The following is a 17011-nucleotide window of genomic DNA, read 5'->3' on the forward strand; positions in this document are numbered from 1 at the left end:
GAGCCAGTGGAAGTCGTGCTGCCTTTTGTGACCTGGCCTGTCACTTTAATGTGTTCTGTTGGTTGAAGAGGTCACAAAGTGCCACCTAGATTCAAGGGGAGGGAAAATAGACTCCACATCTTTATGGCAGGGGCAGGGTTCTGGAAGATCATGCAGAACTGGAAATACTGTTGTGGCTCTTTATGTAAAATGAAATCTACCACGCCAAGTCAGTCACTTTTCCTTTCCACCAAAGGGTTAGGGAGCCAGCGCACCCCGGCTCGCTCACCCTTCTGTGTGATGGTGTTAGCATAACTGTCTATTGTTCTTGTTCTGTTTGTCCCACGTGGGAAAAAGAGACCGTGAGAAAAGAGTAAAATGGGCAGGGGAGAGAAGGGGAAGTCGGATCAGTGAAAACATTAGAAATCACTGAAAACCAGTGCCAGGCCACTGCACAAGCAACAGCTCCTGGCTAGGCAGTGGGTCAGGCTGGCGAGGAAGCACTCTTGCTCGCGTGGTGACTCTACTCTAGGTCTGCCCAGCACTGTGATGGTGATCTCTGAAAAGCTGAATTCAGTCTGCAAAAGCTGGCTCAGGTGTGTCACATGCTAAAGGGTGAGTCAAATGAGATTCCAGTGTCTGGAAGCCAAGAACTGTCTGAAGAACACTCCCTGTCATGGTTATTTTAATGGTAGTCGTCCTTCAAATGCAAGTATATGGTTCCCACGGGGCTGTTTACTAGAAGTTTTGGCTTAAATATCAAGTGTTTTTATAATTATAGCATGTATTAACATTTGACATGCTTTGTTTTGATTCTTTTTCTATAGAATGTCTTGGAGAAAGACAAATTTATATTTCATTCTTGTGTTTTAGATTTTGCTAAGCATGTTGACTTTCTAGAAGCCATAAGTAGTGCCTTGAGGGCCCTTTTGCAAACAATGGCCTCCAAGAACATTTCTCAGGTAAGATTTTTAAATGTTTATGTGAAACTAGCAAAGATTATGTATTATGGAGGCAAAATTCATTACTTAACTTTTTTTATGTATTTGTGTCTGTTATCAGAGTAATGCATGATTTTTATTTTTTTATTTATTTTTTCTTTTTTCCCTTTGAATTTCATCTGCTTCAACCTTTGTTATATAAGAATTCTTTTCTTTCCCTAAAGATTGGCACCTGGGCTACCAACTGTTGCCAATCTTCCTGTTTTTTTCAAAGATTGGCACCTGGGCTAACAACTGCTGCCAATTTTTTTTTTTTTCTGCTTTATCTCCCCAAACCCCCCCTGTACACAGTTGCATATCCTAGTTGCACGTCCTTCTAGTTGTGGGATGTGGGACGCTGCCTCAATGTGGCCTGACAAGCGGTACCATGTCTGCGCCCAGGACCCGAACCCTGGGCGGCCGCAGCGGAGCACATGAACTTAACCACTCGGCCATGGAGCCGGCCCCGCATGATTTTTATGGTTTACAAGGATTTACATTTGTACAATTAATCCTTGTAAAAAGAAAATAAAAATGCTTTAAATAAAAAGTAAGATCTTCTCCTTCTCCCCACCACCACCACCAACATACATATAGAAGATTTTTATTGATCTAACTTATTTGACATGTGTTGTAAATATTTTTACTGAATGTCATTTGTCATTTTTTTAACTTTTTTTTTCTGAAGAAGATTTGCCCTGAGCTAACATCTGTGCCAGTCTTCCTCTATTTTGTGTGTGGGTTGCCGCCACAGCACGGCTGACAAGTAGTGTAGATCTGAGCCTGGAATCTGAACCTGTGAACCTGGGCCCCCAAAGCTGAGCATGCCAAACTCAACCTCTATGCCAAGGGGCTGGCCCCCTTTTTTTAACATTATATTACAGAAATTTTCAAGCGTGCCCTCCTGATCCTCCACAGTGATCCATTTGCATCTCTGTGATAGGTGCCTTATCACTTTTATTTTTTTTAATTAAGGAAATTTTCTAACATTCCAAAAAGCAAATAATAGTATAACGAACCTGCAGGCTCTATCACCAGCTGTCAACAGATTCTCAACATCCTGTCATTCTTGTTTCATTCATCTCCCCTATATTTTTGGGTTTTGCTTCCTGGAGTCGTTTAAAGCAAGTCATATTATTTCACCCGTAAATATTTTATTATGCGCTTCATTATGTGTCTGTGACAGAAAATGAACTTTTAGGGGCCGGCCCCGTGGCCAAGTGGTTAAGTTCGCACACTCGGCTTTGGCAGCCTAGAGTTTCGCTGGTTCAGATCCCAGTCATGGACATGGCACTGTTCGTCAGGCCACACTGAGGCGGCATCTCACATAGCATAGCACAAACAGAGGCACTCACAACTAGAATATACAACTATGTACTGGGGAGCTTTGGGGAGAAGAAGAAGGAAAACAATCTTTAAAACAAGAAAGAAAATGAACTTTTAGAGAACTTAACCACAATACCATTACCCCTAACCCCCAAATTAACAGACGTTTCTTTTGGTTTTGTGTGTGTGTGAGGAAGATTGGCCCTGAGCTAGCATCTGTTGCCAATCTTCCTCTTTTTACTTCAGAAAGATTCCTGCTGAGCTAACATCTATGCCAGTCTTCCTCTATTTTATGTGGGACACTGCCACAGCATGGCCTGATGAGCAGTGCTAGGTCTGCACCCGGGATCTGAACCTGTGAACCCTGGGCCACCAAAGCAGACGGGCAGAGTTAACTACTACACCACTGGGCCAGCCCCCAGACGTTTCTTAATTTATCATTTGATATGCCGCCTGAGTTCAGTTTTCCTGATTGCCTTAGAAATGTCTTTTTCAGTTGCTTTGTTTAAATCAGAATCCCACTCGTTGCTTTTAACAGCTTTAGTGAGATTTAATTTACATACCATACAATTCACCCGTTTAAAGTATGCAACTCAGAGGTTTTTAATGTATTCCTGGATTCTTGGGTCTCCTAATCTGTAACCTTTCCCCTGCCCAGCCCCCTTCCCCATGCTATTCATCCGTTGTGGACGCTGTCGCTTGTGCTGTAGCGTCTTCTGCATTCTCAGATTCGGCTGGTTTACTGCAGTGGTATTGTTCAGTATGTCCCTCTATCTCCCATGTTTCCTGTAAACTAGGAGCTGGGTCTAGAGCCTGAATTAGATTCCAGATCAGATTTTTTTGGCAAAAACAATTCATGGTGGTGTTCCTACTTTTATATCACAAATCACATAATGTCGTAAGATACTGACGTTAAGGTTAATCAGCGTGCTCACTCAGTGGTTGTAGCTCCCAGTGATTGCTGTGGTCTAGATGCATCATTTCATTACAAAATGGAGATATCCTAATTGTGTCATTCCTTTTACATTTGTTAGCTATGCTTCTTCTATAAATAAGAACTTTCTGTCTTTGATTATTTGGTAATTTTGAAATAAAGTTCATTCAAAAAAAGACAAGATAAATGTATGATTCTCCCCCCACCCTTTTTTCTGGAATAATTAGTTGGTGCCCCAGCCAGTCTCTAAGTGACCAGTGAAGTGGTTTTTTTTGAGGTATCATTATAACTCAGGGGTTTTTATAGATTTGTGTTTCATTCCATTGTAGTCATTCTTTTTGATGCAAAAGTTGTCCCATCCTTAGCTAGGAGTCTGTTCAGCTTGGCTCCTGTCTCCCTTTGACGTGGACCCAGCAGTTTTGATAGCTTCCAGGCACAAGGCCGTGTCCAACACTCATCTTGTACTTTTACTCTTTAAAACCTGACATCAGTTTTTTCAAGAAGCACTGATTTCTTTGGTGGGAAATTAAATTTTGGAGTGCTTACTGCTACTGTGTGATTGCTTCTAGACCTTCTAAGTGGAAATAGTATTTTTTAGGAAGATAAAAATACATCATAATTTCATGCTGATATTTTCAGTTTAAATAAAAAGAGTAAAGTGTTTTTACTTAACTTTTGATTATATAATTGTATCTTTTTGGTCCTGGAAATTTTGCGTCTTAGTGATATTTAAATTATCATTTGCTTTATCCTACAGAATGTATTTAATTCAAATTTGTTTCAAAATGACAACGCTGTTATGATTACTAACAGTACACTGCCGAATGCAGTTTCAGCTTTCTTTGTGATTCTTCTCGTCCTTAGGAAAATCCCTCTAGGACTATACGGTCCAATTGCTGTGTTTTAAAGTTGCTTAAAAAAATTCTCTATGTGTCTTGTTATAAACTTAGCTTCAGTTGTTGCAGCTTTTTATTTTTTGAGACTTTTTTTGTTTGCTTTAGTTTTTATTTTTTAATTATAAAAAATAATTACAGTTTCAGAGTTAAAACTGAAGCAAGAGATAGAGAAAAATATGGTATATACATACAATGGAATATTTTTCACTTTAAAAAGAAATGGAATTCTGGTACGTACTACAGAAGGGGTGAACCTTGAAGGCACAAAAGGACAGGGAGTGAATGATTCCACTGTGAGGTGCCTGGTGTAGTTGGATTCAGAGGCAGGAAGGAGTGGAGTAGTGGTTACCAGGGCTGAGGGAGAGGGGGAGCAGAGTCAGGGCCTCGTGGGGACGGTTTCCATATGGGATGATGAGAAGGTCCTGGCGGTGGGTGGTGGCGATGGTTACGCAACAATGTGAATGTGCGTACTGCCACTGAACTGTGCGCTTAAAAATGGTTAGATGGTACACTTTACATTACGTGTACTTTATTCAAGAAAGATATTTAGAGAGGTCTAGCTTCTATCCCTTTTGCCCTGTTCTTTTCTTTCTGCCGTTGATAATCATCCTTTTTAGGTTTTTTTTTTTAAAGATTTTATTTTTCCTTTTTCTCCCCAAAGCTCCCCAGTACATAGTTGTGTATTTTTAGTTGTGGGTCCTTCTAGTTGTGGCATGTGGGATGCCTCCTCAGCATGGCCTGACGAGTGGTGCCATGTCCGTGCCCAGGATCCGAACCAGGGAAACCCTGGGTCGCTGAAGTGGGGCGCGAAACTTAACCACTCCGCACTGGGGCTGGCCCCTTGGGTTTTGATTTATCATTCTTTTGTTCTTTTTTTGAAAACATAAGCCAGTATATATATATGTTTGTATTTCACCCCTTTTCTTAAAAGTAGTGCTCTCCACCTTGCTCTTCTTCTCTCCCTTTCCAATCATCATAGTATATAGATGTCATTCTTTTTTCTTTCTACAGCTTCGTATTCCTCCATTGGGTAGATGTTCCATATTTATTCAGCCTGTCCGCTACTGATGGCTATTTGAGTAATTTTCAGTCTTTTGCTATTATAAACAGCACTGCAAGGAATAGCTTTTTTACAGATGTTGTTTTGTGTTTTGCTGTTATGTCTTTGGGATAGATCCCTAGGAGTGGGCTTGCTGGGGTGGAGAGGGGACAGATTGCCGTGTTTCCGCATTGCTGTGATCTCCTCCTCAGGTCAGCCGTGGCGAGCCCCCACAGCCGTGTTGGAGAGTGCCTCTTTTGCCGCAGCCTCACCAGCAGGGTGGGTTGTCAGAATGTTGGATTTTTACTGAATTGCTAGGTGACAAATTATATCTCAACTTTAATTTGCATTTCTCTTATTATGAGGAGGTTGGACATCTTTTAGTGTGTTTTAAGGGCCTTTGCATCTCTTTTTCTGTGACTGTTCCTGTCTTTCACCAGCTTTGCTATTGGGTTGGTAGTTGTCGTCTTTGTATGTAAGAGCAAATCTAGGGCCTTACCTCAGTCTACTGAAGCAGAAACTTTGGGGAGGGCCCAGCAATCCATGTTTTAACAAGTTCTCCGGGTGATTCTCCCACACACTAAAGTTTGAGAACCGCTGTTCAAAACCATGCTTGCTCTTCCTACAATCCCCCAGTTTGATTAACACGTCATCAGACCGTCCCACCCGCTTCTCTCGGTTGCAGTCATCTGCTGCCCTCTGAGGCACTTCCTGTTTCTTGAAGATTCCTGCTGTTGGGCTCTGTAACTCTTCACTAGTCCTGTCACAATTCTAGGTGACTTTACTGTCCACGCAGATGCCCTTTCCAGTAACAGCTTCGCAGCTCTTGGCCTCCTTTTCTCCAGTGCTCCTGTCTTCCTCCTCCCTTAGTCACTCCATGGCCGGCCACTCTTCTAGAGTGGTGCTCCCAAAACTTTATCTTGTCCAGAATTTAATGGGACTGTCTGCTGTTTCACTGTTAAATATAGTATGCTGTTGGCTTCTAATATAAACTTTTTATTTAAAAAAATTTTTCTTTACGGAATGCCACTCCTAAGCTTGGTCCTTTAAAAACTTCATTCCCCTACCCTCACCTTTTGCCAGCTGTGTGTCAATGCCCTGGGGGACTTTGAAAGCCTGATGTTGAAGATAAAGCATTTATCAGTCTGGTTCACTGAGGGTAACATGGAACAGAGACGTCACCACCATCTATCTCTGCCACTAATTGGAATATAGGTTATCAAGAAATAAATTGCTTTGAATCACTAAAAAAAAAAAAAAAATTTTTCTTTATATATTTGAGAATTTTTTCTAAGAACGTAATTTTTGACCCTCAGTTTCTGTGAAATGAGAATGGTAATAATACCTGCCCTGCTGTGTGGCTATTGAGAGGATCCAAAAACCCTATGTAGGGCCTATAGGAATATGAAGTTTTTCATTGATTTTCCCATGGTGTTCGGACAGTAGCTTACTGGGTCAGCCAGATGTTTAAAGAAAATTCCTCAAAGCCCGCGCACAGTGACCCATTCATATGTCTTAAGATCATGCATTCTCAGGTTGGCATGAGTGAGAAGGAGCCTGGCTCTCCAGTGCGTTCTGTGGAGAGGACATCAAGGACTAGGTTGCTGAGTGACGGCACCAGGAGCGAATACAGCTGTGCTGCTTCCCTGTGCTCTGCACATCGCGGGTCTGTACACGCTGGGCCGCCCACGCTTGTGAGCCGTGCTGGTGCTGCACAGCGCACCCTTCCTGTTCACGGCAGCCTCGGCCCAGCCGTCAAGAAGAGTTGGTGGAATTTTTTTCATGAGAGTATTTTCTGAGAAATGTGGGCCTGCTAGCTGTTACCTCTAGATTTGGCAGAAGCAATGCAAATGATTCAGAAATGAGTTTGAGGATTAGAACTGTTCAGTACTGCTATAGGTAATAACAGCGAAGATGGAGTGAGGGCTATGTACGCATTATTTACTCCTCGCAGTAACTCTGTAGGGAGGTTACTTCGCCTGTCCCCATGTTCCCGATGGGGACGTGGGGAATCTAGTGGGTCACTGACTCGTGCTGGCGTGTGAGTGGGAAGTAGTGGGGCCGGGATTTGGATCCGAGACGTCAGGCTCCAAATCCCAGGCCTTCATCACCACACTCTGCTGCTGCCCACACGTGGCGGCCTGGCCACGCCACACTCGCTCTTTCTCTCGGAACCTCTGTCCGCGTGTGTGTTCACATTAGCTTAAAATGAAAAGGATCACTCCATGGTGGCAGCGCTGTATAATTTAACGGTTTTTACAATCTTTAATAATTTACCATAGCACATACATCTCAGAGTATGTTCTCGCCTTGTATAGATGCCACCAGTTTTTATTAAAGCAACGTGATCCTATTTACGTTTTTTATGATCAATGTTAAAAAGACATTAGAATCTCTTTAGTCTGTGTACATCTCAATGAAAGTCTCTTCAAATGAAACTACCAGGAGCTGAAGCCTGGGGTAGCTTCCAGCTGGGGTAGCTTGAATGACAGTGACGCGAACAGCCCCCTCGCAGTTCAGGATTCCCAGCTGCATTTGGGAGTGATTAAAACGTGTGGTTGCTTCTCTGTTCTAATTGTGCAGCCTATAGAAGAGATTCCTGTCAATCCTGTTTCACATGCTATTGGAATTGGTTGAGTTTAACACTGTAAATGCTCTCTTCTTCTCTTTCAACAGTGTATGACTCCTGATCAGCTGATGACGCTGTGCAAAGCAGGCATTCACAGTAGTAATGTCGGGGTTAGAGTAAATGTTGTTAGTATTTTAGGAATCACTGGGAGTGTCCTTGCCAAAGAAGATGGTACACTCGAAACTCTTAAGGTAAAGTAATATGCTTCCAACCTAAAATGGTAAATAATTAGAAATGGGGGAAGAGTATGCATTTTTAAAAACTTGCATGGACGTGACAAGAAGTCATATCAAGAAGTTGCTTCCTAAGGTGTATTATTAAGATAGACCCTCGGCTTGATGTCACTCCATGCCTCAGACAGCTGCTTGGAAAGTTGAGCCACAGTTTTCCACTTAACTTTACTCTGGAACTGTTTTTTCAAAAGTAAATTTGTCTTCAGTGAAAGGCCAAGTTCAAAATCGTTAAAGATTCCTCTGCCTTTGCTGTCACATAAAATGTGTGCACATCATAGTCTCCTGTGATGAAGGAGCAGTCCGCCCAGTTTTCTTAGCACACCAGGCTGAAGCACATACCAGCCAACACCACACAGTTCACTCTAAGACACTCCATACATTTTAAGCAGCAGCTCTGGTAGTGCCAATACCGAAGGAACTCACTCAACATATTTGCTTCCAGCACAGTTGCTCAGGAGCTGCACTGCTAGAGATGCAGCATCACGAGTAGCTAAACGGACAGGAATAGTAAAATTACCCTTCCTTGTGCTAGTCATTGCTGGAGTGTTATTACTGCCTAATGGGAAATAAGCCAATTACTAGAAAGCACTTCTTAACTTACTAAGTACTTTACAATGATAACCAAATATTTTAAGACCCTTATTCTGAAAAGATGATACATGCACATAGCAAAACATTTAGAAAAACAGAAAAGAATAATATAGTGAAAGGGCTCCTCTCCACTCGAAACTCCTAGTCCCTCAGTTCAGCTCTAGAGAGGCAGCTGCTGGCACCTGTTTGTTCTGTATCATTCCAGAGATTTTTGATAGGCAGCCCCAGAAGTGAGCGAGAGTGTGGCTGTGTGGCTGTGTGTGTGCACACGTACTCAGGTGGGTGTGTGTATGTGCCACCTCCGCCCCTTAAGATGAGAACTTCCAAGGCCTCACTTTAGAGGAACAGCAGTCTTTACTCAGGCAGAACGTAAGAGTCTTTAAATGTTGTTACTTAGTCATCTTTCCAAGCATGAAGCAGAAAGTACACTGAATTTTGTATGCCCGTCAAGTGTACTTAACAGCCGTTAGTATTCGATCATATGTACATCATAGAGTTTCCTTGCTGGGTATGTTAAAGTAAATTAAAGACATCATGGTATTTTGCCCTTCGTGGTTCACTGCATGTCTTAAAACAGAGACAGTTTCTTAGGTAGCCACCATTATGACTCCTTACACAGTTAACAGTTGTTTCTTAATATGTCTGATACCTGGTCCATATTCAGATTTTTCCAGTTGTTCCAAAATTCTCTCTTTACAGATAGTTTGTTTCAACTAGGATCTAAGTGAAGTGCACGTGCCATGCTTGGTTTGGGGTCTTTAGGCCTCTCTCAGTCTAGAAGAGCTCTCCCCCGGCACCACCCAGTGCCACCTGTTTCGTCCTCAGTTGCTGGGTCGTTGAGTTGCATGCTGTCGTCGTTGCCCACGGAGTGTCCAGCCTCGTGGGTTTGTCTCACTGCCGCCTTGTGGTGTTGAGTTTGTCCTTTATCCTCTGTGTTTCCTGCAAACTGGAAGTTAGGTCTAAAGGCCAGATTAGATTCAGATTCAGATTCATCTTTATAATAAAACTGCTTCATAGGTGATGCTGTGTGCTTCATGTTATATTATAGGATATTAAATCTAAGCACTATCTTAGCGGTTATCTAGCCCACTTAAATTCAGATGAGAAAGTTGAGGCCCAGAGGGGCTAGTGCACTGTCCAGGAGTCAGCTGTTATTTACGGTAGAGCCAGAGCCTGGACTTGGGGTACTCAGCATTTCCAGGCTCCCACCCGTGATGCCGGACGAGCACATCACCCTTAAGACACAAAGGGTGACGCAGAGCAGCCAAAATGAAACAAATCCACTCTTGAACAGTTCTTTGCAGATTAGAAATGGTCTGTTCATCACCTAGCTAGTTGTGAAAAAATGGGTGGATGTTAAAAATCATTACAAGTGAAGCAAAATTAGGTAAGTGTTGTGGGGTTTTTAAATTGTCCTAGAGTGTTTGTCATTAATTTAAAAAGCAGAATTTTTTGTTGCAGAATTTTTTGTTACAGATAATATTTCTATGCATTTGACACCATGGGGAAAGCCTTTTTGAGGAAGATAGAGGGGAAAATTTAATAATTTCCAAAATCAATTTTTCATATCTCGTTTATGGATCTTAATTCATTTTATTTAGGAATATAAACTCTAATGTTTAATTGATCTTGGTATATTTATAAATATATGCTGTCTTTAATCTTTAGTCTTTTCAAAGCTTTAATTTTTCCCTGGCATTTTTATATATAATATTATGCATAAATTATTGCCACATTTAAAGTCAGCACTTGTTTTGGAAGCTGACCTTAGACTGTTGTACGGTGACAGTGCGTTTTGTTGTCCCCAGACCATCGGGTGCCTTCTGCTGGAGGTGGCCACCAAAGACCCTTCCCTGGTTGTGGCGGGAGAAGCTCTGGACGCCCTCTTTGATGTTTTTGCCGATGGTAAAGAAGCTGAAAGGGCCTCAGTTCAAATTAAATTGTTCTCTGCTCTGAAAGAATTCCAGCCAGTCTTCAGAATGAAGGCATGTAGCCATTTTATTTGGAAATCTTAAGTGTCAGCAGTCTGTGAAATGGCGAGTGGCCCCCTCCACGCAGTCCCAGTGCCTCCCGCGGCGCTGCCTCGTCTGTGTGGACGCCTGCGGGCTGGGCGGCTCAGCATCCTTGCTGCCGAATCACCGGGGCCTGAGCCCACACGGGGTCTGGCAGGTTCCTCTTTCTGCACCAGTTTAGTGCTGCTGACAGTGCTGCCCACAGGGAGCACTGTGTCTGCAGCCGACAGAGCACTTTCACGCACATTGGACTGTATTTTGCCTTGTAATCATTCTAGCTTCATTTCATTTTCATGACTGTTTCCCTTTGGTGCCCTGAAGAAAAGGCAAACTCCCAGCTGGTCTGTACTGGAGAATGTAGCTACTTTCCTTAGCCATTTTATTTATTTATGTTTCATCAGAAGCATCAAACCTAACTTTGAGTCAGAAAATAATTTTTAGTACTCTTTGGCGGCAGGGGGAAGAGCAACGAGGAATTTTAAAAGCAGCCTTGACTCACATGTCTGCAAGTTGAAGTTTGCCGTTCTCCTCTTATCTAAACATCAGTTTTTCCTATGTCACTAAGAAATAAAAATATTTGTATTTTTTGCTTTTAGATTTTAAACATTTTCTCTTAAGTCTTTGTCAAGAGAGTACAGGTTTTGATGAAATATTAGCTTACTTTTATTGTTTTCCAATATGTATTGCTTTTATCTAACAAGGTTCTAGCTCAAAATTCAGTTCTCATGGAGAGAACTCTGTGATAAGTTTTTAGGTGAATGTGATGGTGTGTCTGGAAATTTTAATTTTCTGGAATTTCTTTAAGGCATAAAAAATAGTTTTCTTTTCCAGAAGAAAAGAAAAACAGGAACACACACCATACACATTCTGTCATTACCACATTGAAGTCATTGTTTGTTTAAGAGTGTGAATTTTGCTTTGTTTTTAGCATTTTCATGTTTTGGCATGTTACATTTAAAAATGTAATAAAAGTGGCTAACATTTGAGTTAAGCTTCACCAGTCGGTGACTTAATTCAGGGGGAAGAAATTGAACGGTTTGCTCTTAATTATACTTTGCTCAAGCCTGCAGTTTTTTCAGCAGTGAGAGGCTTTATTCCCACCTCTTACCTGCCTCATATGTACCAAATGGAGTGGTGTTTCTCTAAGCAAAGACTAATGGACATTAGTATTTTCCCCCTTATTATCCAAAGGGTAGCATAGTATATTCACAGCCCTGCACTCCCTGTGTTTTTCCTTAACTTACTGTCTCCTGGAGAGATTTCCATACCAGCACATGGAGCACGTCCACAGTTCTTCAGAGTCCCAGGCCCTCTGCCCTTTTGAGAAAGGAGTCTGCAGGATAGGAAGGAGACAGTCTCCCCCTAGTTCCGTGCAACTGCAGGGAAAGCAGACGTGGTTAGAGCCGGCGAACTGCAGGAGCAAGTGCCTAGAAAGGAGGGGTGTGAACTATGAACTAGGAAATAACGCGAACCTCTGGAAGGCCTGTTGTCCTGATTGATTTTTCTACTTTATATGCATTGCTATGGTAATAATATTTAATTAAGTGTTTTTTCTTTTCTCAGAGGTATAAAGCCCTAATGAAATTTCTTTGTTAGCCAGGAGAGCAGCCTGTAGTTTTTTTATATGAAGCTCCTTTGTGAATGAAGCCACAATTTCATTAAAGGCTGTTCAATATATATTTAGCCCCAAATTGCATTTAAACACAATACAGTGCGTTTGACTAAAGAGCTTCTCTAGAGCACTGGTTCTCAGAAGTGCCCTGTGTCCGCCCCAGCAGCAGCACTTGATTACTGTTAGAAATGCAAATCCTCAGGCCCACCTCCAGACCTACTGAAAATCAGCAGCTCTGTGGACGGGTCCACCCGTCTGTTTGTAACAAGCTTTCTGGATGCTGTGGCGCCCTGAAATGTGAGAACCGCTGCTCTAGACGGGGCGCAAGGTGCAGTGCACATAACACAAAACCCGCTCTTTACGTCTGCGATTCAGCGGTCTTTGTAACTGTCATTTAAAAGGTGCACAATCTTAGTTTATCTTTATGCTCATGTACTGTGTTCCATTCACCTTGGAAGTAAGAATGTTTTTACCACATTCTGGCAGCTGTCTTTTTCAGAAAATGGTTGAATGTGCCCCAAATTAAATGCTGTCTTTATTTAACAGAATTAGTAATATATACCAAATGACATGTTATTTTTTGGCAGATACGAAAAGAAGGGAGAGGTAAATACAGTCCAGATCAGCTGGGTGTCCTCGACAACGTGAAGATGAATTTGAGAAGGTTTGTCACTTACCAGGAAGCTGTGGAGAAAAGACTGACTTCTTGAACCTTTGCAAAAGAGACCATCTCTTGCCTCAAAGTGTTCAGTGCTGAGGAACACCAAAGGGTTTCCTTCGAGTGTGTACACTTCTGAAAGTCATTTTTAATGCCTGTATTTCTGTACATTAATTTTGAAGTTCATAAAAACTTCAAAACCTGTCAGAAACTTTTTTTAAGCTCTGGGATCTGTGGCTTTTCCAATGCTCTCTAAATTATGTTTCCAGCGTGTTTTAATCCCGGGAAACAGGAGGAATGGAGGCGTGGAAACAAAGGAATCTCAGGTGGTTCTTTGTGAGCAGTGAAGAAACTTCCAAACAATCATGTTTCCCTTGAATTTTGCAAAAAGGAAAATCCAGAGCCTTGCTTGGATGATCTTTTAAGCCAGTATCATTTTATATTCACTTGATCTTTGACTAAAATATGATGACAAGCTTTATAAAATGTTTTTGTATGAAGTATACCAATTAGGCTTACCTTTTGTGAAGAAGTGAATGAGTTGAATTTCTGTTCCACTGTTTAGTAGATGGAGTATACTAATGAGCTAATGAAGTCATTGTCATCCTCTCCACAAATGGATCTGATCAGTTACCGCTTTGTAACATCACTCCTTGTTTAATTTGATCAGAATTATGAGAAAATATTTTTTAATAAATAACTTTTGAATTGAAAGCTTTGTGTCTTACAAAATCTTTTTTTAAATACCAGATAACCCCATTCCTGGGAGTTTGCTTGCTAATGGATATTGCTTCGAATGCATGTGAGATATTAAAAACAAGACTTGCAGCAGGCATCTCCAGCATGACTCTCAATGTCCTTGAGGTAATAGGGTGACGGCTGGAGCGAGGGAAGGGCTTCAGTGTGCACAGTGTCAGAGAGGAGCCCTGGACCAGCTGTTTCCATCCGTTTGCCTGTTCACAAGAGTTGTCGGTGGAGATTTGACCGTTTTCACTGGTTGATCTCAGTTGCCCTGATGACAGGCCCAGTGCCCAGTATAGGCCTGACTGTTTAGTTAGCATCCATCACCTTGCATAATCACCATCTCTTTCTTCTGGTAGGAACCTTTAAGATCTACTCTCTGAGCAGCTTTCCACTGTACAGCTCAGTGTTGGCGACTGTAGTCACCACACTGCACATCACAGCCCAGGGCCTGCTCACTCACAGCTGGGAGTTGGTGCCTTTCCACCCCTTCACCCGGTTCGCCCATTCCCCACCCACCCCCTCGGCTGCCCCCGGTCTGCTCTCTGTATCTGTGAGCTCCCGTTGTTTTTTTATTTGGATTCCACATACAAGTGAGATCATACAGTATTTGTCTTTCTCAGACTTACTTCATTTAGCATAATGCTTTCGAGGTCCATCCGTGTTGTTGCAAATGGCAGGATTTCCTTCTTTTTCATGGCTCAATAGTATTCCATTCTATATATATCCACATTTTCTTTATCTGTTAATGAATGGACATCAGTGACATTTGGGTTGTTTCCATGTCTTGATTTCATTGTGAATAATGCTGCAGTGAACATGGGGTGCAGATGGCTTTTCAAGAGAGTGATTTCATTTCCTTCAGACATACCAGAAGTGGAATTGCTGGATCATATAGTAGCTCTAGTTTTAATTTTTTTTTTTTTTTGGTGAGAAAGAGTGGCCCTGAACTAACATCTGTTGCCAATATGCCTCATTTTGCTTGAGGAAGACTAGCCGTCAACTGGCATCTGTGCCAGTCTTTCTCTTATTTTGTGTGTGGGTCACCACCACAGCATGGCTGACGAGTGGTGTAGCTGACCTGGAATCTGAACCCACGAACCCAGGCCGCCAAAGCAGAGTGCACCCAACTTAACCACTAAACCACCAGGTTCCCCCCCCACATTTTAATTTTTAGAGGAACATCCATACTGCTTTCCATAATGCCTGTAGCACTACATTCCCACCAACAGTGCATAAGGGTTCCCTTTTCTCCACATCCTTACCAACGCTTGTTCTCTCTTGTCTTTTATAAAAACCATTCCAACAGGTGTGAGGTTATTCTCATTATGGTTCTGAGAGACGGAGCCTCCCAGTGAAGAAAAGTTTCACAGTTCTCCTTCCTTCGAATATTTACAGAACATAATTATTTTAAAGGGAAACAAAATTTCCCATTCTGTCATTTTTCCCACACTTTCCAACCTATCGGCATTGTGCAGAACGTCTGCCACAGGGCCTAGTCCGTAGGAGGCAGTTGATGATATTTATTGAATGGATAAATCAATGGTTTCCTGCTTTCTTAAGTAAGCTCACACACAGTTGATGAATGCAGAATCACCCCACAGAACAGTGGCAGGGGAGTTATTCCGTCCAAGCTGTGCCAAGCTAAGAATGTGTCACACTCACGTTAATGGTTCGGTCTGTGTTGCTGCCGTGCAGTGTTGCTGCTCCAACAGCAGAAAAGGGGGCTGAGCATCCTCTCCGGCTCTCGCTGTTCACGTGACAGCTCAGCAGAGCAGGCGAGGATTGCTCATGGCCTGGTGGAATAGAAACTATAGTTTTTCACTGTGTGTCTATAGGAAAAAAAATAGTCTGCTTTAAAATGCATGTATTTGTAAATGGTCTAGAATAGTCCACTAGAAATAGACACTGCTGTAAGCGTCGAAGGATGAACTCATATCAGATGCTCGGAGGAGAGATTTTTAAGTTCAGCCTGCCCTGGCGTGTTTGCCCAAGGAAACAGAAGTCACTGCTTCACTTCTCATCTTTGTGTTTTTTGTTTGCCTTTCAGATGGAAACTCACGAAATGTCATTTAATGACATTTCTTTATTTGCAATTTTATCTTTTGCCATAGTCTTTCAAAGAAACACCTTGGAGTTGTGGGGAGAGGAGCGGCCCGGCTCTCCCGGCGCTCGCGGGCTCCGCGGAGGGCTTGCTGCCTGCCTCTTGGGGATGCCCGGGCCGGTGCTTGACTGAGTTTAACGGAGATGGAGGACATGAGCGATCCCAGAACTCGCTTCAGCATTCCCGAAATTCTTTGTTTTCAGCAACAATAGTGAAGTTGTGCTATAATATTTTAAAGCATCCGCTTTTAGGAGCAGCAGACTCCCTTTCCTTGCCATTTTCTTTTTGTAAAATTTGGATTTATAGTCTCGGTTTACTCCATGTATTCTATCCCCTTCAAAAGGAATCCTGTCATTGTCTCTGTCCTGTAACTGCTCTGGCCTAAGTCTTCTGTTTTGAGTAGACTAGGATACTGACAGATTTTCTTCACCAAAGAAATCTTGGCCCTTTGAATGATTCTGCCCTAGGACTTGGAATGTTGTGGAACCAACATAAAATCGAGGGTTAGTAGACGTATTCATGCCAGCAGCAAGAGGCCTGTGACCACAATGGTGTCCTCTTTTCTCAGGCAGCTGCTGCTTACACTGTTCCTATGGCTGCACGGAGCCCCCTGTGCCCTGTGTCCACATCTCCTGTCCGTTTACACAGCCTGATCCTCTTTCCTTCTCAGCAATCTTGTGAGCGTCCTTGGAACTTTGTAATAAACTTTATTTTTTGATAGTCATGGTCCGTGTCTACTGCTTGCAGCCGGAAAACCCCTGATTGATAGAATATGCTCAACTTCTAGACACCTCTGTCTGTAACCTACGTGATTGCATTGTTTCTGTAACGGAAGCATCATGTTCTGCAGCTCGGCTTTTCGCTTTCACAGTGATTCATGCTTGCACTGTCAGGTCAGGATCATGGTTAGGGTGGACCTTTCTTCTTGAAAATGAAAAATCATTTCATTTCTGCTAGATACTCTGTTAGATCTTAGCTTGATAGGTTCAGGTGGAGTTTGCTTTTCTCAGCTTGTTTTTGAGACAGCACTTTTAAACGTTCTTGTGAGTTTTCCGGTGGTTTGGAAAATTTAATCTGTTGGACCTAATCTCGAACTTGAATGAAAAATAAATCCATAGAAACTATAGGCTGAGGACCAAAGATTTTTAGAAATCTAGCAGTTGTTTCACAGTAGCAAATCTTAACCTTTTTCAGGTCGTTAATTTTGCAGAGAATCTGATGAAAATCATAGACTCTGCAAATTAATGCACAGCATCAGTTATCTATTGTGTAACAAA

At 42.3% G+C, this 17011-nt stretch overlaps 1 protein-coding gene across 2 annotated transcripts in view; it reads left to right on the forward strand.

Annotated features, from left to right (window-relative positions):
* The window catches only part of HEATR3 (HEAT repeat containing 3), a 34192-nt gene extending 20589 nt beyond the window's left edge, over positions 1 to 13603 (forward strand). For both annotated transcript variants that reach the window (XM_046681493.1, XM_046681494.1), the window contains 4 exons: positions 853 to 941; positions 7831 to 7974; positions 10416 to 10592; positions 12819 to 13603. In XM_046681493.1, coding sequence (XP_046537449.1) covers positions 853 to 941; positions 7831 to 7974; positions 10416 to 10592; positions 12819 to 12941 — 533 coding nt within the window. In that variant the 3' untranslated portion in view covers positions 12942 to 13603. The remainder of the gene's footprint in view (positions 1 to 852; positions 942 to 7830; positions 7975 to 10415; positions 10593 to 12818) is intronic.
* The last annotated feature ends 3408 nt before the right edge of the window (positions 13604 to 17011 follow it).

The sequence above is a fragment of the Equus quagga genome, chromosome 13 (genome assembly GCF_021613505.1).
Source record: "Equus quagga isolate Etosha38 chromosome 13, UCLA_HA_Equagga_1.0, whole genome shotgun sequence".
In the NCBI taxonomy this organism is placed as follows: domain Eukaryota; kingdom Metazoa; phylum Chordata; class Mammalia; order Perissodactyla; family Equidae; genus Equus; species Equus quagga.